Source organism: Pleurodeles waltl, chromosome 6 (assembly GCF_031143425.1).
Source record: "Pleurodeles waltl isolate 20211129_DDA chromosome 6, aPleWal1.hap1.20221129, whole genome shotgun sequence".
NCBI lineage: Eukaryota > Metazoa > Chordata > Amphibia > Caudata > Salamandridae > Pleurodeles > Pleurodeles waltl.
The window spans coordinates 1,599,951,464-1,599,979,026 of record NC_090445.1 but is presented as its reverse complement, the minus strand read 5'-3'; the positions used below and the strand labels follow the sequence as shown (position 1 = coordinate 1,599,979,026).

At 43.9% G+C, this 27,563-nt stretch overlaps 1 protein-coding gene across 1 annotated transcript; it reads left to right on the top strand.

The window, feature by feature from the left end:
• On the top strand, positions 1–27,239 carry LOC138301210 (POU domain, class 5, transcription factor 3-like). Its single transcript, XM_069241453.1, has 5 exons — positions 1–1,423; positions 19,051–19,162; positions 22,420–22,550; positions 24,516–24,680; positions 25,935–27,239. Exons 1-5 carry the CDS (start codon positions 779–781, stop codon positions 26,187–26,189), a joined length of 1,308 nt encoding a protein of 435 aa, XP_069097554.1. The 5' UTR covers positions 1–778; the 3' UTR covers positions 26,190–27,239.
• The last annotated feature ends 324 nt before the right edge of the window (positions 27,240–27,563 follow it).

Genomic DNA, 27,563 nt, shown 5'->3' with positions numbered 1-27,563 from the left:
AGAGGGGTCCCTCGATGCTCATGGGTGAGTCTCCATCTTGGAGCTCTGTGGGGGTGTAACAGTCCTTATCAGCGCTTCAGTGATGCAAGAGTGTCTCTCTGTGGCTCTTGTTGGCTTGAAGTGTCCCTCTCTAGGTGTGGATGTCCTCATTGTGGCTCTTACTGGTGTGGCAATATCCCTCGGTGGGGCTGTCACTGGAGTGGGGGCTTGAGAGGTCTCCTAAAACTGTGGAAGTATCCCTCTCTTGGGCTGTCCCAGAGAGAGGGTGTCTGTGGGTACGTTGGGAGAATCCCTCTCTGGGAACGTCACTGGAGTTGGGAGTCCCTGTTTGTGGCTCTCAGTGGGACGGGAGTTTCCAGTTGGGCTATCGCAGAGAGGGGATGACTCAGGGTACTGTGGGAGTGCCCCTTCTGGTGTCCCGCTGGGTGGGGAGTGGCCCGTGTGAATGGCTCGGCTCATGGGTGGAGAATGTGGCTGCTCTGTTTTGTGGTCACAGCTTAGACCTCGGACGTCCTGAGAGTGCAGCCCTAGGGCATTTTATTCAGACCTTGGAGACCTGCGGCAGAGGGACAGAGGGGTCCTGTAGAGAGGGCTCGGCTGCCACCGAGAGACATCTGGGGGCATCAGGAGGCCCTGCTTGGTTTTCGAGAGCGCACCCAGAGAGCCCCGCAGCCATTCAACCCCATCATCAGCCAGGAGTGAACTTCCAAGAAGAGAGAGGGCTGGAATAGGCTAGTGGCCCCATCGCCCTCACCCTCTGCAGGACAGACGGGCCACTATGTATTCTCAGGACCACCGGGTCCCCTTCCACATGGGCTCGGGCATTCACGATGGGAATTGCCACGGCATGTACTCCGGCATGGGGCAGGCCCCTCCACGTCCCATGGGCGAGACCTCCCAACGGCCCATGGGGCAGCTTCCTCCGCGCCCCCTGGGACACCCTCAGCCTTCTGGACACCCCTTCCTACCCTTCCCCGGGGTGAAGACTCCCTTTCAGAATCGTGAGCCTCCTGGAGTAGGGGGTGACCCCGGGCAGGCTAGGCCCTGGCACGCCTTCCAGGCCCCTGAGCCTCTCTGCCAGCCGGGAACCTCTGGGGGACATCCGGGGGACGGGCAAACCGAGCTCCGGAGGGAGTTTAAGGAGGAGCCGCTGTCGGAAGACGAGGTACCACGGGGGTCCCCCGAGAGCAAGTACAGCCCCCCAGGGACCGCGCCCCCCTACTACCCTCAGGCTTGGAACCTCTCTTACTGGCCGGGCATAGGTGGCTCAACACCCAGCGGCGGCCCGGGCCAGGCCTTCTCCGGCCACCCCGGCCTCTACGTCAGCCCCCAGAACCAGAGCTCCAGTGGGGTGTCCAGCCTCGGCAGCAGCTCCAGCGAGGCGACCTCCGAGGGAGGCCTGTCCAGTGACAGCGGGGACGAGGTGAGCCAGAGTCCGCGCCATTACTTCATCCCTTCGTATCATTCCTTCACCTGTCGACTTATATCATCCCCTCTGCAACCTGCGCTTTTATTCCTTCACTCCCGTCTCGTTTCTTCCCTTATCGTCCGCCGTATATCATCCCTTCACCTGCCACCTTATACATACTTCCAACGCCTTGTCATTCATTCACCTCTCGCCTTGTATCGCCCCTTCACCCCTAGCCCTATAACACCCTTTCATGGGTTGCCTTATATCACTCCTTCACCTGCCCACTTATATAACTCCTTCACCTGCCCACTTATGTCACCCCTTTCCCTGCCGCCCTATATCATCCCTTCACAGCTGCCTTGCACCCTTCTTCTATCTACTCTCCCACTGACGTCATCCCTTGACACGCAACCATGATATAGCCACCACTTCTTCACCTTTTGCTGCCTTTTATCTCGCCTTCCTTTCACTATGTACCGTCATTTCAACTTGTAATGCCTTATGTGGCCCATCGGCATGCTGCTTTCTATCATCACTCCTTAATTAACCATATGTTTCCTCCTGCTCTTTTCAGCGTTGCACTAGGGGCGGGTGGATCTTGCAGACTTACATAAAAACCTCAGAAGATTCCGTGGAGTTTCACTAAGGGGTGGAAAAAAACGCACCTCGCGCTGTAAATTAGCGCAGGTATCGCAAGCCATGCTGAAAAACTAACAGTGCAAACTGCACCATGCGGTGCTCGAGAAAGCATGTCCGTTCGATTTGATTTTGCTGCCTCTGGAGTGGAAAATATTCTCGAGCAGGCAGCAAATCAAGCCAAGAAGCAGTTCCCTGACCGTGACCACTCACATTAGATGATCGTGCTGGGGGGCGCGACGTCTGGCTCACGCATGCATGCTCACATTCTAGAAACCAGAGGGGAAAAATCTACCACACGCAGATTGCCGGTTTGGCCGTTACTCAAAGTCACAAGATTAACACGGAGGCACCAATTCCCGCCAATTCTCTGAGAGGAATAAAGCATTTCCCCCATCCCTGCCTTACACTATGTACTCAACATAGTTACCCCTCCATCTGCTGCTTTGTGTTATTTTTTTCATTTTACTGTAGTATGTCTTCATTTGTATCTCGCCCTCACCTTTGTGATGCTGTATATCACCCATTCAAACTCTGCTGCCTTAGGTCATCCATTAACACGTTGCCTTATATCATCGCTTGTTAACACCATCCTACCCTATATCTCCCTTTACCCTCCTGCTCTTCTATGTAATCTCTCCAACTTCTACTGCCCTACATCACCCCTTCACCCGCTGCCTTATGTTATCCTCTCACTTGCCGCCATATAAAATACTATTTCTATCACTTCACCTGCCGCCTTATACAGCACTTCTGATGCCTTGTTTCATCCCTCCACCCGTTCCCTTGCATCTTTCCTTGCCATCTTTTCACCTTAAGCTTCTCTCTTCCCTGTCTGATATCACTCCTTTACCGCACTGTGCCCGTGCTCTCTCCCCCTGTTTCTGTGCTCCCTTGAACCTGACCATTCTGCTGCGCTCCATCGCCCCGTCATCTCGGCTGTCACAGGTGGTCACTTCCACTTCTGCCCTCAGCCTCCATTGATTCACTTTCTGCTGCAATATGTCACTGAGTCACTCCATCACCTTCTCTTGTCTCATATCCTATATCCACCACCCGGGTATATGTCACCGAGTTACTCCATCACCTTCGCTTGTCTTATATCCTATATCCACCACCCGGGTATATGTCACTGAGTTACTCCATCACCTTCGCTTGTCTTATATCCTATATCCACCACCCGGGTATATGTCACCGAGTTACTCCATCACCGTCGCTTGTCTTATATCGTATTTCCACCACGCGGGTATATGTCACTGAGTTACTCTGTCACCTTCTATTGTCTTATATCCCATATCCACCACCCTGGTATATGTCACGTGTCACTCCGTCACTTTTTGTTGTTTTATATACTATATCCACCACCTGGGTATATGTCACAGAGTCACTCCATCACCTTTTATTGTCTTATATCCTATATCCACCACCCTGGTATATTTCACTGTGTCACTCCAGCACCTTCTATTGTTATCTAGCCTATATCCACCACTCTGGTATATTTCAACGAGTCACTCCATCACCTTCTATTGTCTTATATACTATATCCACCACCCTGGTATATGTCACTGTGTCACTCCATCACCTTATATTGTCTTATATCCTATATCCACCACCCTGGTATATGTCACCGTGTCACTCCGTCTATATCCTATATCCACCACCCTGGTATATGTCAACGAGTCACTCCATCACCTTCTAATGTCTTATATCCTATATCCACCCCCCTGGTATATGTCACTGTGTCACTCCATCACCTTATATTGTCTTATATCCTATATCCACCACCCTGGTATATGTCACTGTGTCACTCCGTCTATATCCTATATCCACCCCCCTGGTATATGTCACTGTGTCACTCCATCACCTTCTATTGTCTTATAGCCTATATCCAGCACATACTGCCTTGCCATGAAGACACAGTCCCTTGGTGATGTGGACATAAGGAGGCAGTGACATGGTACTCACACAGATTCAAATCTATGCACAAATGAAGACACAGACGCGGGACACTGAGCGCCACAGACCCGGGGACACATGAACATTGGGAGACACTGACCCAGGACTTACATAGAGTCAGAGTACACATGGAAGATGGACACCGGGTGCAGGGAGTGAGACACTGAGAAACAAACACAGTGGGTGACATGTGTATTAGGGGACACTGACGATGCAAAGGACCCTCAGGGAGTCAGATATGCACTATTGAAGACGCAGACCCTGAGTGACGAGCACACAAGGGAGACAGCGACGTAGGACTAACATAGATTGAGCGCTATGCGCAATGGAAGACACAGACTTTGGACTTCCTTAAGTGCTATGCGATTTACTCATCTATTATCCTCCGTGTTAAATCACCTAAAACCTGCAATAGTACTTTTAAACCCAAGAGTCTTTTTTTAATGAGACTGCAATGTGTTCTCTTCTCCGGAACAAGTAGTAATGTTTATTTATTCATGATACTGTTTCGTATTTCTTTGCTGCCTGGCCTTCTCGAGATTTGACAGTTTAATTAAAAACATTTTAAAGCAGTTCACAAAACATAGCGAAGCGAGCATCTGAAGATGAGCTCGTGGGAATATATTTCCCCGCTTCCCAATTAACTTTCCATATTCCCTCTTTGGGACTGATCAAAAGAACAGCTTCAGTCGAAACGAGGAAACCACTTCCTAATTTATTTTCTGACATTTCTCTGGATTCCCTCTTCGGTCTACGGCATTTGTATGCACTTCCAAGCATATGGCCAGGTTCATATATACGTCAAATCACGCAGTTCATCACTTTATAAAACGCATTTCTCATCTTTTTGTCTCTCTCCCCGTTGCTATTAAATGACTCTGCTCTTATGAAAGTTTGTTTTTATATATCGCTCAAAGAGGCTTGAGGTGGGTTCCAGGCTACACAGCCTTGGTATTGGGTGCACCACCATTTGATCATGCCTGCCGTGGGCTTCTGAGGAGAGTTATGAGCACCGGACCTCAATCTATTACAAATTGAGCACTGGGAATACTACAGATTACCCAAACAGCATTCAGTGAGGGAATCCTTCACCTTATTTCCATGATACACCTTACTCAAACTGACTAAAATGAAGAAATCTTACACCTTATTTAGAAAACATTCATTGAAGTAATCCTATAACTTACTCAAACAGCATCCAATGAGGGAACACACCTTACTTAAACTGAATTCAATAAAGTAATCATTCACCTTACTCAAACTGAATTAAATGGAGAAAGCCTACACCTGGCTTAGTTTGGACTCCATGAAACAAACCTATATATTGCTATATTTGGATTCCATGAAGAAAACCTACCCCTTACTCAAGCTGGATTCCATCAAGCAATCCTACACTGTTCCCAAAATGTACTCCCCAAAGAAATCCTACAACTTACTCAAACTGAATTCAATAAATAACCATACACCTTATACACCTTTCTTTCTCCGAACGAATTCAATAAAGAAATCATACACCTTGCACAAACTGAATTCAATAAAAGAATCATACACCATGCTTAAATTGGATTTGTGAAGTAATAATCCTACTTTAAATCTATTCCATTAAATAATCAAGCATCTTTATGAAGGTGGATGACTTACTAAGTCAGGGATGGACACAGTGCACAAGATAGTGGCCCTTGCTCTGCTGACAAGTAACTCTCTAGCCAGTGGCACAGTGCTGCTGCATTATGTATGCACTGACTTCAGCAATGCTTTTGACGCTATCAAAGTATTGTTACTGGGGAAAAAATTTAAGCAGAAGATAATTTACCACTGATAAGTATGAAATGAAATCTAACAAAATACTCCCCTAGTTACCGAGCTACCATAACAACATAAATTCACTTACACAATTCCTTTTATTATGATTCATTTGTGTGAACACTGAAAGACCTAAAGGTTCTCATATATATAAAAACATTTTTTGCAGTTGTAATAAAAATCAGCTTTTCACTAATAATCATATGCCTTGTACACCGTAAAAACAACAACCAACATAAATTATCATGACAAGTAAGAATTTAAAAACCAGACCAACGTAATTTGGCATAAATCCTATACATATCTACAAATATGTGTCATAATACAACCATTAATTATTTTTTCAAATGCAATATTTCAGTGCTGGCAGATTGTTATTAGGCCTTTGTTGACACGTTTCTGTGGAATAATTGTTCTAATTCATCTTCTTCAGGACATTCATGAATATATATTTTTCCAAAACATTTTAGATCATATATTCTGTCCTGAATTGTAAGGTAAAAACAATCTTTAAAAACAACAATAAAGGTACAGCATTATGGCCGTATTTATACTTTTTTAGCGCCGCATTTGCGTCGTTTTTTGACGCAAAAACGTCGCAAACTTGCAAAATACCATTGTATTTAGTAGGTTTGCGCCGTTTTGCGTCAAAAAGCGGCGCAAATGCGGCGCTAAAAAAAGTATAAATACGGGCCTATATGTCCACATAACCAAGATGTGTCACTTGATTGCCCATTATCCATATTGCTCCCTCACAGTGTTCTTCATTGTATTCACACATATTTACAATGTTGTTCTCCAATCTACATCTATATCTCTCAACTTGGAATTACTGTTATACAGAAGCATCAAGTCTCTCACACAAATTCCCAAACATGTCTGGTATCTGTTTCCCTTTTATGTAATTAAAACCATCCATACACAGCAATTTTCCTTTTAGGCACAGCACATTGCAGCAACATGCCTCAACATCATTCAAGCCTGAATCTATAATAATTTTACTTAAGATCCCCAGACATTGAGCTATTATGTGACTCTGTCTTGTTGCCTATTATCTGACTTACTCTCTGTCATCATCAGAATAAATTTATATTGTTTCCTTTTTGCACTAATTCCTATTACCCCCCAGTATCGTTCTTTGTTTAATCAATTAGGTCCTAATGTAATTTACACATTTTTATATTGTGACCAATAATTACTGAGCTGCTTATTGCATTTCACACACACCTCCAATCACTGACAGGAATTAATATAGCTCCATGCTGACCTGCTCCTGGACTAATCCATATATAAATTTTAGTACAGCGTCATCTTCTCTATACTTAGAGGTAAAAAAATATATTGATTTATAAAAGAGTGGTACACAGCAACCCACACCTATCATTGTAGGAAAAATCAAATGTCCTTATTAGTGCACTGGACCAGGAGGTCAGCCCTTCTCACCCCCCAGTTAGGGCATAAAGCCCATTCAACAATATAAAATGAAATGTCAAGCACCAATAAAAAAAAAACATAAATATATGTGAATCTGTGTTCAGCAACAAGATCCATCTTGTGGAACACCAATCATATTTGCAGTTCTCATAACATCATAAAGAAAAAGTTTGAGTTCAGCCCCATAGAGAGATCAATATGTTTGGTTTTGTTTATTTTTTCCCCTTTGGATACCATTTCTTCATCAAGTAGTCAATGTGTTTCGTCCTGTTCAAGGACTTCGTCAGGGCTACAAACCAGAATATATAAAACACAATACATAACCGTCACCATAGAATAAAATGTTAACGCTAAAAAGTCATCACTTTACACAAAGTCCAATAGAAAAAAGTAACAGATGGAGGGGAAATCATGTAAGTATACATAATCATACAACATTATAACCATGGCTTAAGCCACATATGTGACTCAATCAGTTATACACAGGAGTCAAAAGAATATGTAACCAAATGACCCATCATTACCTAGATATTTCTTATGATGTCCCAGATTTAAAGTATCACAATCTTCATCATATGTAATTTTATCTAAATATAGAATGCCATACGATGAAGATTGTGATATTGTGGGTTTTTCTAGTATTAGTGCTTGGACATTTCTGTTCATAAAAAAAAAAAAAATACACATTGCTCGTGTTGGATTAATTAAAGGAATCCTGCATCCTACTCCAATTTGATTCCTTGAGGGAATCAAGCATCTTACCAAAGCTGGATAGCTTACAGAGGCAGGGGTGGCAACAGATCACAACACGGTGGCTCCACCTCTGCTACCAAGTAACTCTAGTTAGTGATATTGTGCCGCTGCATTGTGTATACACTGAGTTCATCAAGGCCTTTGTGGAGAAAATGTAAGCAGCAGATAATTAACCACTGGTGTATACCTACTAAATGCCCTGTGTTTAGTAAATTGGTCTGTGAAATAAACATCCTACCCACAGAACCTATCTTATCCCAATGTCTGGTGTGCGTCAGGGACCCATCTTATAATATATCTTGACTGACCTAGAACCTCGACTAGCAGCTGTACGAAAAACACATAAAACATGGTCAACCAAAATTCCCGCAGGCGAATTACTAATCGATGACAGGTCACTGACTGAGCAGGGGCAATAGCTGGATGTTGTCACTGCTTTAGGCACAGAGAACAGCCTAAAATAAACTCCAATAAAACTCAATTTATGGGAGTATGCCACTGTGCATTGGAGGAGGGGAGTGTCACCCACCTCACCATTCACTAGCCAGATACAGTATGAGACCCTGTTTGCTGCTAAGAAGTGCCAGTACTCTGCCATTAAGTATATTACAGCAGTTTTGAGAAGTGCAGGTACTGCCACTATCAAATTAAAGACGTGCAGGTACTCAGTACCGGAGAGTACCTGCTCGTTTAAAGCACTGCATAACGCAATATGACGCCCCGTTGCCACACACTGAGAGGTTTTCTTGGAGCATGTTCACTTCATGTTTTTTCCCAGAAGTGGGTTTGATGGGAACACCCTGTTGTAGACCAAAATACATAATTCTCTGACTCCTAGGAGAGGAACTCTAGCAAGATCCTGGGAAGGCACAGCCCATGGCAAAAACTCAATGCAGTGAAGGAAAACATCCCATACGTGAAGTTTAGTAGAGAGTATGTACAAAATACAATATGGACTGCTTGTATTCCTGACTGGGGTGTCATAATCAAGAAATGTTATATGGAATTCTTGTGACCTGTACCCTTTTTGAAAATTGTTTAAAAAAATCAAAGGCATACATCTTACATGAACACCAAAGGGGGTCCACAAGTCCCACCGGACGAATATCCGGGACTCTCATCATTGGTGGTCCAGTGTTTCCTGGCGCATTGAGGCGGGGGGAAGCATAACTGTGACTCTCCTGCAGTATAAAATCCTACCACTTGTCCCACAGTAGGGAGCAATAGCCTCAAACTCCGACCCCAGCAAGGCTAGTACGGGGGTAGTCGAGATGTGCACAAGAGGGGACAGTAAAAATGGGCGTTAAGGCACACTAGCTGTTATATTAATGTTTTATTAATGGTGAGTCTGCGCTAATTAAATCGTCTAATTGACTAATTAAATGAATTGACCGATGCATTTAAATGACAATGTCGTGATGGCTATTGCCCGGACTTCATCACATATGATACATGTAGCACGATTTGTTTCTGGTCGGTGCAGAGACACCATTAATAAAACAAGGTGTGTGTCGGAGACACGCTTTTTAACCTCTTCCTCCCTCCCACACCTAGAGAGCTCTGATCGCGAGCTGAGGTCTAAGACGGCATCCCCAGCCGCCAGATTTGTCAAATGGATGTCAGAGCAATCATTCAGCCTCTAAGGGACACACCCTGAGAGTGGGAAGGGGAGCAGATGTTGAAGGGAACAGAAGTGAAATAACCCAGTTTCAGGAGACTTCAAGGTTCAATAGGTAGAAGTGAAATTTTAAATACACCTCGATGCCTGTAATCTTTTTTGCACTAAAAGGAACAAATGGACATACTTGAATCAAGCCCCGCTGATGCACTTAAAGTTTAGTATAAGCATCAGAACTTGACAATGACATATAAAATGCAAGAGAGTGACCAAACCTTATTTCCGTTACCCAAACTGGACACGTTATCTGTTGTAAGATGGTAAGCCACCCACAGGACGGCTGCCTAACTCTATGTCACACTGGGCACGGTTTCTGACCTAGAAGTCTGGGCTTCTCGCCTACAAATCAGTGCTATCACACGTCTTAGCCTAATTAATGCTATTAACCTATGTCCACAGCACTGGATAGATAGACTGAGTCACCTGTTACCATCAGGTTGTAAAATTATCTAAAACTGGTTTCCTAGGCAATACTTAAGCAAAACAATTCAGCATAATAAGGTCATCAGAGGACTCCACATCACGAAGGATGGACTGTGACAGTCCTTGGCTTTTGTTTTACAAATCATTGCTTCAATTGTGTTTGGATTAAATGACGTGAACTAGAACTACACCTCCCAGAATGCATTTGATTATTAAACAAACATCTAGGACTGGGGCACAGTGTCGCTGGTTACCTGGCCTAAGGATAATTTGTTAGTGTTTATAGATACACAGATGCGCTCGGAATCCTTATTGGTTTGTACTGTGCAGGTATGATGGCACCTCTTATAACAGGCCAGCGTGGCAGGCAACATGCCTGTGGGGCACAGTGAAGGCAAGGATGTATTTAAGATAAGGACATCATCCAGGCGACCAGTGATAAAAAACTATCCGCTTTTGGTGGGAAACGCATTTAATTAAAAGCCTCCAGACCTGGAGAAAGGGTTTTAATTGTCCAGGTTTAGTAATGAAACTCAGTGGTAAACTATGGCCCCAACATGTAGTGTACTGTCATAAATAAATGTGCTCCAGTGTATAAAATAAGGACTGGTACCAAGCACCTGCAAATACTGGCACAAATTAAGCCCTTGCTACGATAGACTTTAGGAGTACCAGTGTAATGATAAATAACTCCATTGTGGAAGAAGGCATTTATGGGCCATCCAGTTAATAACAATTATATATTTTTATACATAGTGCTTTGAACCCACTTACACAGTTTCTAAGCGCTGTAAATAACAGGTGATACTATTACACATTTTAATGATAGTCAGTTTACCGACCACTTATGATAGATGGTCAAGTTGGCCTAGAAGTCATGCCAATCAAATGTTAGAATTCGGCATTAACTCGCTGAGGCATCTTACCAGGATAGTCCATTCAGGTTTCTTGGAATAGAAGGACATTCTATAACATCAAATGCTGATAACCAAGATTGGATCACTAACGGCCAGATTTATACTATTTTAGCGCAAAAAAAGCTCAAACTTACAAAATTCAATTATATTTTTTTACATTTGCACCGCTTTTGCGTCAAAAAATGACGCAATTGTGGTGCTTAAAAAGCATAAATCCGACCCTAATAATGGAAAAATGACGCAAATGCGGCGTTAAAGAAGTATTAATCAGGCCCCAAAGTGTTTTAGCTTTTTCAGTGGTGTGTGTATGTGTTGAGCATTCGATGTAGTTTTCAATCAGAAACATGTGGTTGAGTTGTTTTTCTGGTGATGTGGATGTGTCAGGCAGCTTAATCAGTACCTGTATGTTCTAATATGGACTGCAAATATTGCTGTGTAGCTTAGATGCTTTGCACAGGACTCTGCAGGCGCAGCTCTAGTTGCCTTTTATCTTTCCACGGAATGATCTGGGTCAATCCAGAAGACATATAAGGCCCATATTTATACTTTTTTAGCGCCGCATTTTCGTCATTTAGGGGCATATTTATACTCCGTTTGCGCCGAAATTGCGCCGTTTTTTTTGACGCAATTTCGACGCAAAACTAACGCCAACTAACGCCATATTTATACTATGGCGTTAGAGGCGAATAGCGCCAAAGTTCCCGGAATGTGCGTCATTTTTTAGCGTGAACCCCTTCCTTGCGTTAATGATATGCAAGGGAGGCGTTCCCGTCTAAAAAATGACTCCCAGGCCTTTACGTGGTATTTATACTCCCGGGCAAAAGAGACGCCCGGGAGTGGGCGTGGCTAAAAACGGCGCATTTGCGCCGCTTTTTAACGCCTGGGTCAGGCATGGCGTTAAGGGACAAGTGGGCTCAAAATGAGCCCACAGTGCCCTCCCCTGCCCCCAGGGACCCCCCCTGCCACCCTTGCCCACCCCAGGAGGACACCCAAGGCTGGAGGGACCCACCCCAGGGACATTCAGGTAAGTATTTTTTTATTAATTTTTTTTGGCATAGGGGGGCCTGATTTGTGCCCCCCTACATGCCACTATGCCCAATGACCATGCCCAGGGGACAGAAGTCCCCTGGGCATGGCCATTGGGCAAGGGGGCATGACTCCTATCTTTACAATGATAGGAGTCATGTTGATGGGGGATGGGCGTCGAAAATAAATGGCGCAAGTCGGGTTACGACGATTTTTTCGACGTAACCTGACTTGCCCCATTTTAAGACGCCCATGCGCCATTTTCCCCCTACGCCGGCGCTGTCTGGTCTACGTGGTTTTTTCCCACGCAAACCAGGCAGCGCCGGTCTGATTGCGCCGTCTAACGCCATTCCATAAATACGGCGCCCGCATGGCGCTTCAGAATGGCGTTAGACGGCACAAAACTTTTTGACGCTAAACTGCGTTAGCGCAGTTTAGCGTCAAAAAGTATAAATTTGGGCCTTAGTGGCGCAAATGCGGCGCTAAAAAAGTATAAATTTGGGCCTTATTTCGTGACACTCTTCTGTGATATGGGATTGATGGGCCAAGATGTGGTTTTGCTATTGGCTCTATCCCTGTATTCCAGGTGTGCTATTATAGACTGGTGTATGTTGGCGTCACGACTGCCCAGAATTGGCCAAGTTTTGGGGGCTGTGTAACACACTTCATGGGCTGGGTTAGCGCCCCTCTTGTTTGTATCGTTGTGACACCTGCTGAGGCTAGGCTGCACCCTGGCTGAAAAGGCTGTATTGTGATTAGCACACGCTGCTGACCCCTCAGTGACATCATCTATACTTGTGAGAGGCGTTTGGGATTATTGGGAATGTGACAACAGGTTTCGATTCCTGTGAATTCTTCGAATCTCCAGACTTCAATATGCTTTCTATTATTCTGTACTGCGTAAAAAAGTAATGTAAATTGTTTAAAAAAGACGAACTTTAGTTCGTGGCAACAGTGCCACCTACTGGTCCTGATGAGCTGCTGCAGGGGGTGGTGTACCAGTTATTTCTAATGAAATTAATCCTTTATTTGGGTCCCCGACCTAACAAATTGGTTTCAGTCCCAGCTTCCCAGTTTAACTAAATTATGTGACTTCCGTGTAATTACTCTTATTCAATTACTTTTCTGCGATCACCCTCTTTAAGGGCATATGGAAATAATTCAATTTAGAGTGAACACTATGCAAAAAGCTCTACTGTGTATGGTTTAATAGACCATAATGTTGCTCCATCTGTAACGACATTAAAGGCTTCCAGGAGGCACTAGACCTGCCTCTAGGAGCACTAATAAAGTCGTCGTCGGCGCAGAAAGAGAGGGGTTAACCGTCATTTTTAATAAAGAGAACTCTGTGCATTGATAAAACCGAATGTGCTAAAGTGAAGCAATCCAATTTATACTGATTTAATTTACAAATTCGTATCCTGGGCTCAGTGATTCTTGCAGGTCAGTGGATCCAAGATGAGCTAAGAGCAGGATCTCTGCTCCCCAGGCTCTTGCAGACGAGAATCCCTCTGCAGGATTGAACACGGCCCCGGGGGAATGGGGATGAATTTTGGGACCAGTTCCCCCTGCCATTGCTTCTGCCCTATTGGCAGTGGTGGCGAGGGTGGAGAATCTTGGGCGTTGGATGCGTGGGTGCCCACACCCAATCAGCTGCAATTGTGGCTCGTCTGACGCTCAGAGCATGAGTGCAGCAAGTTTGTTAGTGCAGTCTAGGATTCAAGACAGCCGCACTGTGAAATATGCCATGCCTACAAATAGCCACTTGCTGGTATCCTCCCCATAGCTCGGGACATCTTTAAGGAGCTGTGCCTGCAGGACAAAGTCCCTCCTTGCCCCCACTGTACCAACTACAAGGCTTTAAGTTCCATTAATAGGATGAGGTGAGGCACTCTGGTGGCAATAGTCGATGAAAGGAACTATTTACTACCCTCATACCTGGCCCATGAGGGAAGCAACTTCCTCAAGGAGGACATCCAAGCTGTAGAGCAGGGGAAAGGGAGGTTCACATAGACCTCTTTCTTTTCCAACATGATCAATTCAGTCTGCGCTGGTCAGTTACAAGCTGTTCGCCACCATCCACTTTTGTATTTTATCCTCCTAGTTTGAATGTGTAACTCAGATTTAATCTCCTGTCTGTTAAAGTTGACACCCGTCAGACATATGATCAGGGCCACTGGAATTATGCGATTGTGTGGCTGGGGCGATTTTCACATAATCATAGATTTGCCGCATTTGCCACATAATCCATTCTCTGCTGCATAGTCTTCAGATTTTAACAAACGCAAATTGTTCCTAGCCCAAAAGGTTCAAAAGTTGCTAAAAAGGCAGCGTCAAGTGTTGCTGAATAGTGGAAGGCCCTTTATATGGGTTGACTTGTCACCTTTCTGTTTCTTATTGCTATATTTGGTTGTTCTACTGGTACTAACGAGGTGCAACCAATGCCCAGACAGTATTAACAAGTTTAAGGATGACAAAATAATAACACATCACAAAATGTACCACATTAAGCTGCATAGTTTGGCTTTTCTTGCTGCATAATTTACTCGAACCTGCTACATATTTTGGCCCTCCTCTGCTGCATAATTCCAGTGGCCATGCACATAATTTCTCAAAATACACCCCTCCTGGTCATGCCCGTTTCTTCAGCATCCTCATCAGGCCAGCATCCTCATCAGAACTGACCATGCCTATGTGTTATGTAGCAGTATAATGCATTTCAGTGTCCACATCTTCTATATCTGCACAGAGTCTGGCAATGCCACAGGAACCAGCATTCCCACATCCAGTTTCCATTAAGTACACCTGCCTAGGCAATGTCAATCTCTTTAATGACTACACCAGGTCTCGCCATGTCAATATTTATATCTCCAAAGTCAGTGATTTAGCAAATACAAAAGAACAATTCATGAAATGAACATCATCTTCACTAGATTTCAACATATAGGCCCTTATTACAGGATCCACTGTAATTACCACGTTTTGTCTCATTCCCATCCCTGGCACTGGGGGGTGAGGAGGTAGGTGACGAGGTAGTCAGCAGCACACATGGGTTAGAAAAAATATATACCCTGCACATATTCTACGACTAAGTGGCACTAGACAAGCACTTAGAAAAAGTTGCAGTAACTTTGATATAACATATTGAAATAGGTGGTATCCATTGCCAGAGGTAAACTTCCACAAACTGTAATTCCCTTCAAGAAGCAGAGCCCTTGCACCAGCCCTGATATTATACCCTTTTTTTTTTTTATAAACTAATGCCATTAATTTCCAGACCTAACTATTTGGCTTTGGAGAAAAATAATAATAAAAATCAAAAGTTATCATAAAATGTAGCCACAAAGTCAATGGCGGCTAGCAACTATAACGATTGGAAGGGCGGGCAAATGGGCGGTGGGTGGGTGAAGTAAAAAAAACATAAAAAAAATGTAAAAGAAAAGAAAAGCTACTTACCGTATTTCCTCAGACATGTTCTCCTCACTCCCATCCTCTTCTTTTTTTCCTCCTCACGTCACGTCCAGAGTCCCAGCTAACTCACTTAACCAGTCCTGGCACTGCTCTCATGCTGTTAACAGCATGTGAGATGCACCAGGATTGGAGGGAGCAGCCTGCCTCGGCGCTCCCGAGGACACTAGAGCCCTGTGATTTCTCGCAACCCAGTTGCCTTAGACAGCTGGGTTCAGAGGTTAAAAGAGTGCATGTCAGGCTGGCCGCCGCAAGACAGCTGGCCAAAGTGACATGCGCACTTTTAAGTAGGTGCACAGGGAGCTCACCACTACTGCCACCCACTCAGCAGGCCTCTCCCACCCCCGGCACTCGGTTCAGGACGGGGTGACGAAAAATAAAATGGTAATGAATTATCTTTGTTACCATTTTATTTTACTTCTCTGGGGCATTTCTGGGGGTATTTTAGCTGGGCGCTCTAATGGAGGAGCCACCCCTGCATGAAGTGCCTCAGAAACCCATGATATTATTAATCCATATCATATGAAAATGTTTATTTCAACTTCCTAATGCAGGACAAAGGATACATCTAAATTAAAGCACTGGACCACGTGTTCTTGTGCAGCATCACCACATTTCTTCACATATTGCGTGAAACAACTAGTCCAGTTACCATAGATGTTAATTCTGCAAATGTCTTTGTTTTTTGCACTCATCAAAAATCACGCTCTTCCAATTTTGACTTCCCAGTAAACATAACCATTGATAAATTCCTCCCTCTTATTCCTGCTTTTTAAAATTTTGAGCAACACTTTTACTTCTTTCCAATTAAATGGCAAATTAAGGTATCTCTTGAGCATGCACGCAGTAAAAATAAATGTTTCAATGTAAATTAGTGTCCTAGTGACATAAATTCACCTAGCAACATACTGCTAGATGTCCTTACAATCTATGCCCAGATTTAGGTAGCTGTCAAACAACGCAGCACACAAAGTTGCTAAACTGCGTTGTGTGACATGGAGAGAGGAGGAAAGGTGCCATATCTATTGAGATATACCGCTGGTGCAGAATTTTGCTGCCTAACTCCACGCACACACTTCAATGCCATAGTGTAGAGGTGTCTGCGTGAGTCTAGCATAGGTTTAATACTGGAAAGGTGTCCTTCCAGTACAAAACACTATGCAGAGACTTAATTTAAAACTGTTCTTACTTTGTATATAGGCTGCTCAGTGCGCGCACATGCAAAGTCGGAAAAGAAAGCATTTCTCGTTTTAACGCCTGCTTTCAAGTGGTGATAATTTTTGCGGCACAACCCCGTCAAAACCCTGTCTACTATTGTTAGTAGATCAGGTTTTGCATCAAAAGCCCCTGGTTGTAGCACATGGAACGCCCATGTACCTCCCATGGAACGCTCCCTCGAGGGTGAGAAACGCAAAGCTGCTCTTTGGACTAATTTGCGTTACTTTTTCTTTCAAAATTGCATCGGGTCTGCATTGAAAAAGCAAACCCGATGCAAAACCTTTCTAAGTCTGCCCATATGTGTTGCATGATCTCCAGGCTCTTTAGCATCAATGCTGAGCTGTAAAGGGGTCGTGTTGACGAAGTTCACTTTACTGCAACAGCCGGTCATGGTGTAATAGAAAGTTACGCTCTACTATAGCTGTTACAGAAACGACGTCACCTTGCTGCCACCTACAGGCCACAGCTGCAAATAGCAGGGTAACACGTTTTCAAGCTGTACGCATTTTGTTGGGAAAACAATTCATTTGGATTTTGTACAGTGGAATTTTTTTTTCAAGCTTCCCAAACACATAAAAGGTACAGAATGGCGAGCAGCAGATCACACGAATGCAAGAGGCGTAGCAAGAGCAGCCATGTCTCACTCACAGAACAGGTACAGCCTGAGCAGCAGCAGCTCAAGGTTCCTTACACACTCGTGTGCACTCTCTCTCACTCACAGTACAGGCAAAGAAAAAAGTACCATACAGTGGCAGCAGTTAAGTAGTTATTTCATAGGCATGACGAAGCAAGCTTTTTAACATACACAGGGTGAAGTACAAGCTACAGCAGTACAAGGCACCCTTACACATATAGAAAGGGGGCAGAACACCCAGCATCGCCCATTCCAGTTATTTTGCAACTGCTTTTCTTGGGGAATTTAGGGCCCATCTCCTTAAAGCAGAGATTAGAAGGGTTTTTATGTTGCTTGAACACCTATTTTTGTTCAGCTGTGTAACGCACTCGGGTCCTTATTTATACTTTTACAAGCAAAACTGCGTTAGCGCAGTTTTGCATGTAAAAGTATAGTGCCAGCTAGCGCCATTCCTGGATGTTGGCCGGGTGCCAAATTTATGGAATGGCGCTAATTGGCAGTAATGCCTGGTTAGCATCATTGCAAATAACGCTAACTGGGTGGGGAAGGCATAGGGGGAACCGAGGCTGTGCGCCAAATTATGGCGCTACTCTGTTTAGAGGGAAATAAATGCCCTAAGCAGAGTAATGTCATTTCCTGGCGCACAACCCCCATGGACACGGCTCCTGTCTTAGTGAAGACAGGAGTCATCCCCACCACCCCAATGGCCTTGGTCAGAGGACAAATGTCCCTGGGGATGACCATTGGGGCCCCAAGTTAGGGCCCCGAGAGGGAATAAAAAAAAAAGGAAAATACTTACCAGGATTTACCTGGGATGGGTTCCCCAGCCTGTGGTGTCCATCTGGTGTGGGTGTCCCTGTGGCCAGGGAATGGCACCTGTGGGCTCTTTTCATGGTCTCTGACCAGGGAAACATGCCCACAGGTCCCCTAACGCCTGCCCATACCCAGGCGTTAAATAATGGCGCTAAGCAAGCTTAGCGCCATTATTTTAGGCCCCTATTCCGCCGTTCTTGATATTAGCACAGGGGGATAAATATGGCGTTAAGGCCGTATTGTTATTATCTGCAGGGAATGCCTACCTTGCATCTCATTGATGCAAGGTAGGTTTCCACACCAAGAAAATGACGTTAACTCCATTACTTTGGCGCTAGATGGGTCTAGAGCCAAACTATAAATATGGAGTTAGTTTTGCCCAAAATGTTCATTAAAAAGGTATGCAAATTCAGAGCAAAACAAGTAGAAATATGCCCCTCAGTATTTTCCTTTAAGGCTTAACAAACAGCAAGTGCTGGGCATCATTCCTGCAGTTTCAGTGGTCCTGATGTCTCGATTTTGTAATTCAAACAAAGAGAATGGTTGGTGAAATACTTATGTATCGTTTCAGTCTGGAAACATCTGCACAGTTCACAGCTGCAGAAAAGAAGGAGCCAGGGCTTCGATTGCTTCATAGTGCTTTGAGGGTTGACTGTGTGGCCACTATTGGTTCTTTTGAGGCAAATGGCCGTATGATCATCTGGTCTGCTCTCCATTGCTCTTGTACACTGGGTACTTGTCCTGTGTCTGCTCTGTTTAGCCATTAGGATTCCTCAAATACAGATATTCATGTCTGTGGAGTGGCCTGGGGGTCTATGGTTCAGCTTCGTCTCCGCCACCTTCTCCTGTCTGACCAGATTCTCTCTGATCCCTTGAACAGGACACACCGACCAATGAAGAACTGGAGCAGTTTGCCAAGGAACTGAAGCACAAGCGCATCACACTGGGATTCACCCAGGCAGATGTGGGCCTGGCGCTGGGAAGTTTATATGGTGAGTCTTGTGATTTGTGTTTAGATTATTTTATCTGGTGTTAGTGGACTGCACCCATCATTACCCTCTATCCCCATTAATGGCTTTTAAGAAAAAAGCTTTGGGAATTGCCGACCCTTTCATTTTGTAGGTGCGTCCCTACAAAATGACATGGCCACCTTTTTTTTTCTTTTTGGTACCAATCCTAGTTGGATCAGTAACTAAAAAGAGAAAAAATGTGCAAAAGCTTTCTTTTTTTTAAAGTGGGTGGTAGGAGCAAGTGGTAGGAGCAACATGGGGGGCAGAAATAACATGAGGGGACGCAGGTGGTTTGTGTAAGAAACACGTGGGAAAAAGGGGTGGAGGCAACCCAGAGCACGGGTGGCAAAAGCAACATGGGACGGAAGTAACACAAGGGGTTGGGTGGTGGAGGTAATGGGGGATGAGGGGTGCAAGCAACATGGGGACATAGGTAGGTCAGAAGCAAAATGGAGGCATGGGTGGGAGATAAATTGGGTGAAAGATAGCAATATGGAGCTGGTAAGGAGGAAACACATAGGTGAGAAGGTAACGTGGTGGGAACGGGGATGACACACACGCATGATAGAGCAGAACACGGAGTACAGCATAGGGGCGGTGAGACACACACAAGGTAGACTACGGAAAAACACATGCACTCTTGTAGGATGCTTAAACAACAAGAAAAGGAAGCAACTGAAAAAGCAAACAGTGGAACAACATAGTAATGTGTTCATGCTCCAGGGGCGAGACAAAAGCAAGAAGAGGAGGGAAAGCCACATAATTAACAAATAAGAAGCCACCAAATGGCAGCAACAGTAAAGCCAACCAATAGTAAACAATAGATGGGCTCGAAGATCACTGTAAGATACCAATATGTTTCACAAATGACAGCACGTGCTGTATTAGGCGAGACCTAAAAATCAACTACTAAAGTGACCGTTTATAGGTTGCTCTCTAAAAGAGAATGGACATTAGCTAGTGCATTTGTTCCAAAAATTACTTTAATGAGACAAAATGTTCTTTATCCTCAGGTTTTTGCCCCCCTCACATTCCAGCAAGATATGATATATCTCTAGGAGTGCTTCCCACCTTGGAAATGTTTATTTGTTTGGTGTGGCCTCTGAGACAGTGTTAAGGGTCTCACCAGAAGATACCATACACAACATGCATACTTAGAGGGGCTTCAGGTTAGGGGACATTATCAATTAATCTGCTAAGTTGTCATTCACATTTTGTGTCCATCCACCACAGCATATACCATAGTTCAGTGGCTCTGCCCAGTTTACCCATTGGCTCCCTTTACTTTAAGTAACTGCACAATGTTTGTGCATTTTGTTCACATCCGCCTCAGTGTCAAAGCTGATTCTGAGTGTGCGTTTTTTGTTAACTTTTAAGTATTGGTTGTTTATTTTGCCTACACTTCTGGTGCCTATTTAGATGGCATTTTTAAAGTTGCTCTTGTAAAGTCTATATGTGGAACCGTAATAGTTGTAGTTGACTGTAATATTGAGTGCTTGGTTAGATGGTGATTTATTCTTTCCTCTTTAAAAAATAATATTAACATATAAGCAGCAAAAAGTCTTGATATTTAAAAAACATCACTAGTAAAACCACAACACTATAGAATGTATTTAAATTAAAACATTTTTATTGCAAACACTTTGACCACTTTAAGATGTCAGCATGTTTTCTTTCTTTTCTTTTTTACTTTTCTTGCACATCCTTGCAATAAAAAAAAAAAAAAAGTACCATCGCATTAGCTTTCGGAGGCTGGCCCTACTGGCTTTGCCAATGCTTGTTTTGTCAATAATATGGCCCTGCAGTTCAATAAATTATTGAAGGACTTCCCAAAGCAAATTTCACATACTCCATTCAACTTCACGCGGGATTACCTAATTAATAGGGAATGCATGTTGAATTCAGCTTCTCCCAAATCCATCCTAGAGCATGACCATAAGAGCAGGGACAAGGGAAAAGGGAGGGCAGATGCATCCCACAGCTCGACAAAATGAAAAAGACATTGTCATCAATAACTGACTGTTGTAAGAAACAATGTGATCACAAATACATTTGTTGTGATAACATAGATCCCTTTTTGTGTGCCAACCACTCTAGAATATCATTATGCTCAATTGTTTTACAAAACAGCTGAAAAGGTTCCTGGTTTACCTTGTTGTCTCCCTGGGTTCAGGCTTAGCACCTGCATACTGCTTGGGTAGGTGCTATTTCAATATATGAGTCCCTCATTCAGGGTGGACCGGGATTTTGGATGGTTATGCTGAAAATGCTAAATAGCAATGCTGCATTATGCAGTATTTATCCTGTGCTTATGTGTTTATGTTGTTGTTATTTAGCAGTAGAGGCTCTTCCATAAGGGCGGAGGAGCGTCGCCCCCTCACCCCTCCCACCAGCAGCAGAAGCTGCAAACCTTTCAGAACAAAAGGATAATAAACTAAAACTATGTTTATTATCCTTTTGTTCTGAAAGGGGCGGTGCCACAGGGGTGACGTCACTGACGGGGAGTGCTCAGCACTCTCCCTCAGTGCGCATATGTGTTTGGACGGCCGTCTCGGGCCGGCCAAACACACATGTGCAATGGGCTGGGTGCTTCCAGCCAATCCTGATGCTGCTCTGAGTAGCGTCAGGATTAGAGCAGTGCAGGCTGGGAGCCTGTGCCTGCTGCCGGCTGCAGCAGAGATGGAGGCGCAACTCGACCTGCGTTCAGGTATGTTTTTATTTTTTAAAAAACAAAAATTTAATGTATCCCCCCCACTCTCCCTTCCTCTTGTCCCCTTTCCCCTCCCCGTCGCGCTGCACCCGCCCCTTTTAAGAGCTGCGAGACACAACTGTTATTTAGTGCAGCAAAACCCAGTGGTGCCATAGTGCTGTAGGAAAAGAACTCAGAAGTTGGAAATAAGCCAAGAATGGAGAAGGTCTAGAGCTGTGATTGTGCATCAGAACCCTGTCCCAGCCCCCGTCACCTGCTGCCACCTGTCAAAACTGGGCACATATACTAAAACACATATTTACACTCCATCTGTGCCTATATGTCATAGGTCCTGATTATTTTTCTCTGTTTCCCTCACAGCTGAATCCCTATTGTCCTTATTGCCATGCACTTCTTTTAGCAATGTTGAGAAATAGAACCATTTCATCTCTCAGGTTAGGATTAATGAGAAAGGATCACTCCCAGGTATTCCTCCCAGCCCACGTTTGCCTCTGCATCAGATGAATATTGTATTTTTCTGTTTCTTTAGGGAGAATGTTCAGCCAGACGACCATCTGTCGCTTTGAAGCGCTACAGCTGAGCTTCAAGAACATGTGCAAATTGAAGCCTCTTTTACAACGATGGCTCAACGAGGCTGACAACACACAAAATATGGAACAGGTATGTTAGGAGGACACCTGGGCAAGCCATCTGCAGATCTTTTACGTCTGGGCTGGGTAGGTGGTACCCAGAGGCAGACGGACTTACACAGGAATCAAACATGTTACCTTTTCTGGTAGGATGTGGTGAAAGATTAATTGCAGAAACAACAGAGAAGGGGGTTTGCAATGCCACATGAGATTCAGCTACAAGAGACTCTTATTTGGGTACTCAGGGGCATATTTATACTCTGCACTGAATTAGCGTAATTTTTTTTTACTCTAATGTGGTGCAAAACTAACTCCATATTTATACTTTAGTGCTAGACCCGTCTAGCGCTAAATTTATGGAGTTAAGGTCATTTTTTGGATGAGGAAACCTACCTTGCCTCAATGAGATGCAAGGTAGGCGTTCCCATGCAAAAAATTACTCTATGGCCTTAATGCCATATTTCTACTCCCGTGCAAAAACGGTGCACAGGAGGGAGGAGGGGTCAAAAAATGGCACAAAGCTTTCTTTGCCCCATTTTTTAACGCCTGGGTCAGGGCAGGCATTAGGGGACCTGTAGGCCTATTTCCCTGGTGGAACACCATGGAATAAGCCCACAGGTGACCTCCCCAGGTCCCAGGGACACCCCAACCCACACCAGAGTGACAGTGGAGGATGGAGGACCCCATCCCAGGTAAGTACAGGTAAGTATTTTATTTTTTAAAGTGCCATAGGGGGCCCTGAAATGGGCCCCATACATGGCCCAGGGTGCAATGGCCATGCCCAGAGGACACTGGGCATTGGCCATTGAGGTGGTGGGCATGACTCCTGTCTGTTCTAAGACAGGAGTCATTTGGTTTGGATGGTTTTGTGTCAGAAAATGACTCTAGGCAGGTTAGAGTCATTTTGTTTACTCTAACCTGACCAATGTCATTTTTTGGTGCAAAACCCCCTTCTTCAATACCGCCAGCCCCACCAGACTAACTTCATTTTTTTTACGCTAGCCTACCCTTTGCACTGGCTTGCACCATTCCATAAATATGGTGCCCGGCTGGTGCACAGAAATGGTGTAAGCTGGTGCTAAACTTTTTAGTGCAAAACTGCGTCAGTGCAGTTTTGCACCAAAAAGTATAAATCAGGGCCTCAGTATCTTAAGTGTTCAATATAGCTCTAGATCCAACATGTTCCCTTGTGGCTACCTGGGGCTCATTTTTTACATGCTCACTTGTCCTTTGTCCCATAGAGAGGAGAAGGAACTGTAAGGGTATAAGAGACTCTGCATAAGGAGTATTAGTTGAATAAATTGTGTAGTGGTTCTGACCCTGTGATGAGTAGCCTAAGGGCAGTGCGATCAAGTCAGGGCGCAAGGGTGGTAACCCCTGGTCTCTGTTGCTGCATGTCATGATTCCAGTTAGCAGTCAATTGTCTTCTTTGAGCAGCTTATTATTCAGTAATGTGTTGATGGTCAGGTAGTTTGTCCTTTGTTCAAATTGCTGGGTGTTCCAGAACATTTCCTGTTCTTCTGTGCCTGAATCTAAGTTAGGTTTGTTTTCTGGATCTGTGGTTCTTAGGGTAGTTACTGCTTGGGTTCATGAGTTCAAGATCAAGCCATAGAAAATAACTTCCCATGAGAATGATGTACACAAAGAGAACACCTCTAAACATCATGTTATATCCAGAGTCTATTGCTAGAAAGTTCTGGCTGATATGAGAGTCCTCTGTGATGGATGTCACATTCCACTTCATTAACTAAGGTTTGCTTGTGCACCAGTGCTTTTATAGTACCTTGCTTCTCACACTGACTTTTAGGTAAGAATGTCTTGTTGGCTGGGGAAGATATGTCGGAGGAGGGTCCTGAATAAATTAGTAAGTGCCAGTAAATGGATACTAGAAATCCTTGACGGCTCAAAACTCTATCTTTCACCTTTTGGTACAAGTTACATGCTGCTTGTCATCTGAACCCTCATGTTTAAGATTTTTGTGTTCTTCTCTCTTTAGTTGTGCAATATGGAACAAATGCTGGCGCAGGCTCGGAAGAGGAAGCGCCGGACCAGCATTGAGAACAATGTGAAAGGCACTCTAGAAAACCTCTTCCTAAAATGTTCAAAGCCGGGACCCCAAGAGATCTATCAGATTGCTGAAGACCTCAGTCTGGAAAAAGATGTGAGTCACTGAATGAGAACCATTCTACATATATACTGGAGGAATTCTGTAGGTGAAAGGGTTGAGAGCAGCTGGTGGTGTGCACTTGTGAAGTTAAAATAGCTTCTGACGTTTCCAAGGTGCCACGTTTTATAATTACGTTAATGGGAAAACTATAGAATGTAGAATAGGACAAGCAATAGGTTTCATGGGGGATTTAAGTTGTGTAGGAAGTAGAGGTGGGTGGAACTCACTGAGTTTCACTCTGTGGAATTCCACAGAGTTACATGAAAACTCTGCGAGATTCGCTGAGTTCCGCGAACAGGTGGAAATTGGCACATCACTCAGATTTTTAGTGCCAGTATCTCATTCTGGTCTGAAAAGTCAGCACTAAAGGGTGCTGATGCTTGAGTTGATTTTGCTGCTGCTCAAGCAGATTTTCTACTTGAGCGACAGCTTTCTCAGTGTAATCGGTTGTGAGCATTCACAGTGAGAAAATGTCTGCAGGTGCTCTCCCAGTGCCAACATTCTGTCTAATCTGCCGGTGGAGCTGAATTTATCACCCACTCCTAGAAGGAAGATGAAAGAGACTGTGTGACCTATCAGGAAATCTCATTGATTTCCACATAGTCACATGAATACTGGTAGAAGTTGTAACAAATTCTCTACCAGCAGATCATAACTTAACTTAATTTGCTCTTATTTGGATGAACGGGAGTTTAGGGATCATGGATATAAGCCTGCCCATGTCCTCCTCAAACTAATGATGTCACAGATTATTGAGCTATCCCTGTCAAGGCAACCAATTCAGGAATTGTGTTTCCTACCAATTTCTTCATTGGGAAGGTTCTCACAGATACCTTTTCCCTCTTCCTAATAATCACCCATACTCAACAGTATGAGTATGTACCCATGCCCCTTTGTTCCCTACATCCATGGTTTTACTTAAGGGATCATAGAAGGGCACTGCTGCCTATTGGCTTCAAAGTCCATGATAACAGATCCTCGATACACCGACTATGCACCACTTTGAGTTAATGGATAAATTACAAGCCACTTATTGAAAATGGTACGCTGCTACTGATAAACCAATACATGAGTGTATATCTGTGGTTCAGAGGGTAATGAAAACTGTTTATATGTCCATAATGCTACTTTTCGAAGTTTGCAAGTATTATTCTAAAGTATTAGTCATTACAGTCCTCTAACTGTACACTTTGTGTTGTGAGTTTTCTTGTATTCTATTCTAAAATATGTTTTTCAATTGCCTGGTAGGTAGTCCGTGTTTGGTTCTGCAATCGTCGACAGAAGGGCAAGAGGCTGCTCCTGCCGCCACACTTAGAAGAGATGGAAAGTGGGATGTATGAAGCCAATCAGACTATGACACCTCCAGGGGGGTCTACATATGCCTTGCCAACCATGCTTTCATCACAGGGGTACACTGCAACCTCGATGACCTCTGCGCCCATATACATGCAAGCCTTTCCACAAGCATTACATCCAGGAAGCCCCATGGGAAACACTGGTTAAATGATAGAACCCTTTGGGAGGAAGCAAGAGACCTGCCACACTACAATCCTCTTTTCTAGAATGGACACATAAACATTTTCCTTTAGGATGGAGCATTGCCAATTCTAATTTTTTCCAAATGGTTGGCAGCTTTATTTTCCACATACTGCATGTCTCCTCTCCAAGAATTCCTTGCTACTGACTCAGTTCGTGCAGACTGTGACTTCAGTAATGTTGCATGCCCTTTTCCACGTCATGAAGAACTCTGAAGTCTTTGAGAGTGTTCGTATCTTTTTTCTATTGAAAAATGATGCTATCATGAATGTGTTCCTGTATGCAGAGGATGCTGGATTTTTTGTCGTTGTTTATTTTATTTTTTATTTTTTATGCAAAGGACTCTCTGGCCGCACCGGAATAAGCAATACCCACCTTTTCATGTTCTCAGGGAAACAATCTGGTGACCACCTGACAGACATTTGTTGGTGACATACATCGCTCAAGACCTTTATTGACGTTAGTTATTTCTTTCTTCAGTTTCTTATTTTGTATTTTTTCAATTTCTCTGCTGCTTATGTGCTCAATTTCCTGGTGCAATTTTATGATTGAACATTGGACACTACTAAATTAGAGCTTTGACTCAGACTTGTTGGATAAGTGGACTTTGTTTACCAAAGCATCTGAGAATACTCCTTTTCTGATACTGAAGTGGTGACCATGAATACATGAATGCCCGATCCATGCACAAAAACATGGATTCCCCCTGGTTCTGCTTCTCAGGGGGTTCCCGTCTCTTTGCATGTGTAGACAGATGGAGATTTTATCTGCCTGACCTCGCCTCCCTTCCCTTTTCTCCCCCACCCTTTAGGTAAGATTGATTATTTTATTGCCATGCAATAATGCGAAGAAGTGTGCCTTTCCTAGATCTCAACTTGCAAAAAACAATGCGTGCTACTAGAAAATATAGTTTTTCAAACATTGGTAGGGTCCTATTTGTTGTAACTAAAATATGGAGGGCGTTTTTATTGTATTTAACAAGTGCCTTGATGCATAAAATATCATGAGAGAACCAGACCAACTATTATTTCATATGTGCATTTAGCAGGAATCAGACAGCTTCACAAATATGTCAATGCTGCCTTATACTCGTCTTGAGTTTTTTATACACATTTAGGCCCATATTTATACTTTTTTAGCACCGCGTTTGCGGCGCTTTTTGACGCAGAAGCGGCGCAAATTTACAAAAATACAATTGTATTTTGTAAGTTTGCGCCGCTTTTGCATCTAAAAGCGGCACTAAAAAAGTATAAATATGGGCCTTAGTGGCTTGTTAGTACAAGATGGTACGAGTAGCAGGTAGGCACCAGCCAAAGGTTTGTAATGGATGTGACATCATAT

Coding starts and splice junctions, on each gene's coding strand:
- LOC138301210 (XM_069241453.1), top strand. CDS start 779: ATGTATTCTCAGGACCACCGGGTCCCCTTCCACATGGGCTCGGGCATT. Junction 19,163..22,419: donor GGCGCTGGGAAGTTTATATG/GTGAGTCTTGTG, acceptor CTGTTTCTTTAG/GGAGAATGTTCAGCCAGACG. Junction 24,681..25,934: donor ACCTCAGTCTGGAAAAAGAT/GTGAGTCACTGA, acceptor ATTGCCTGGTAG/GTAGTCCGTGTTTGGTTCTG.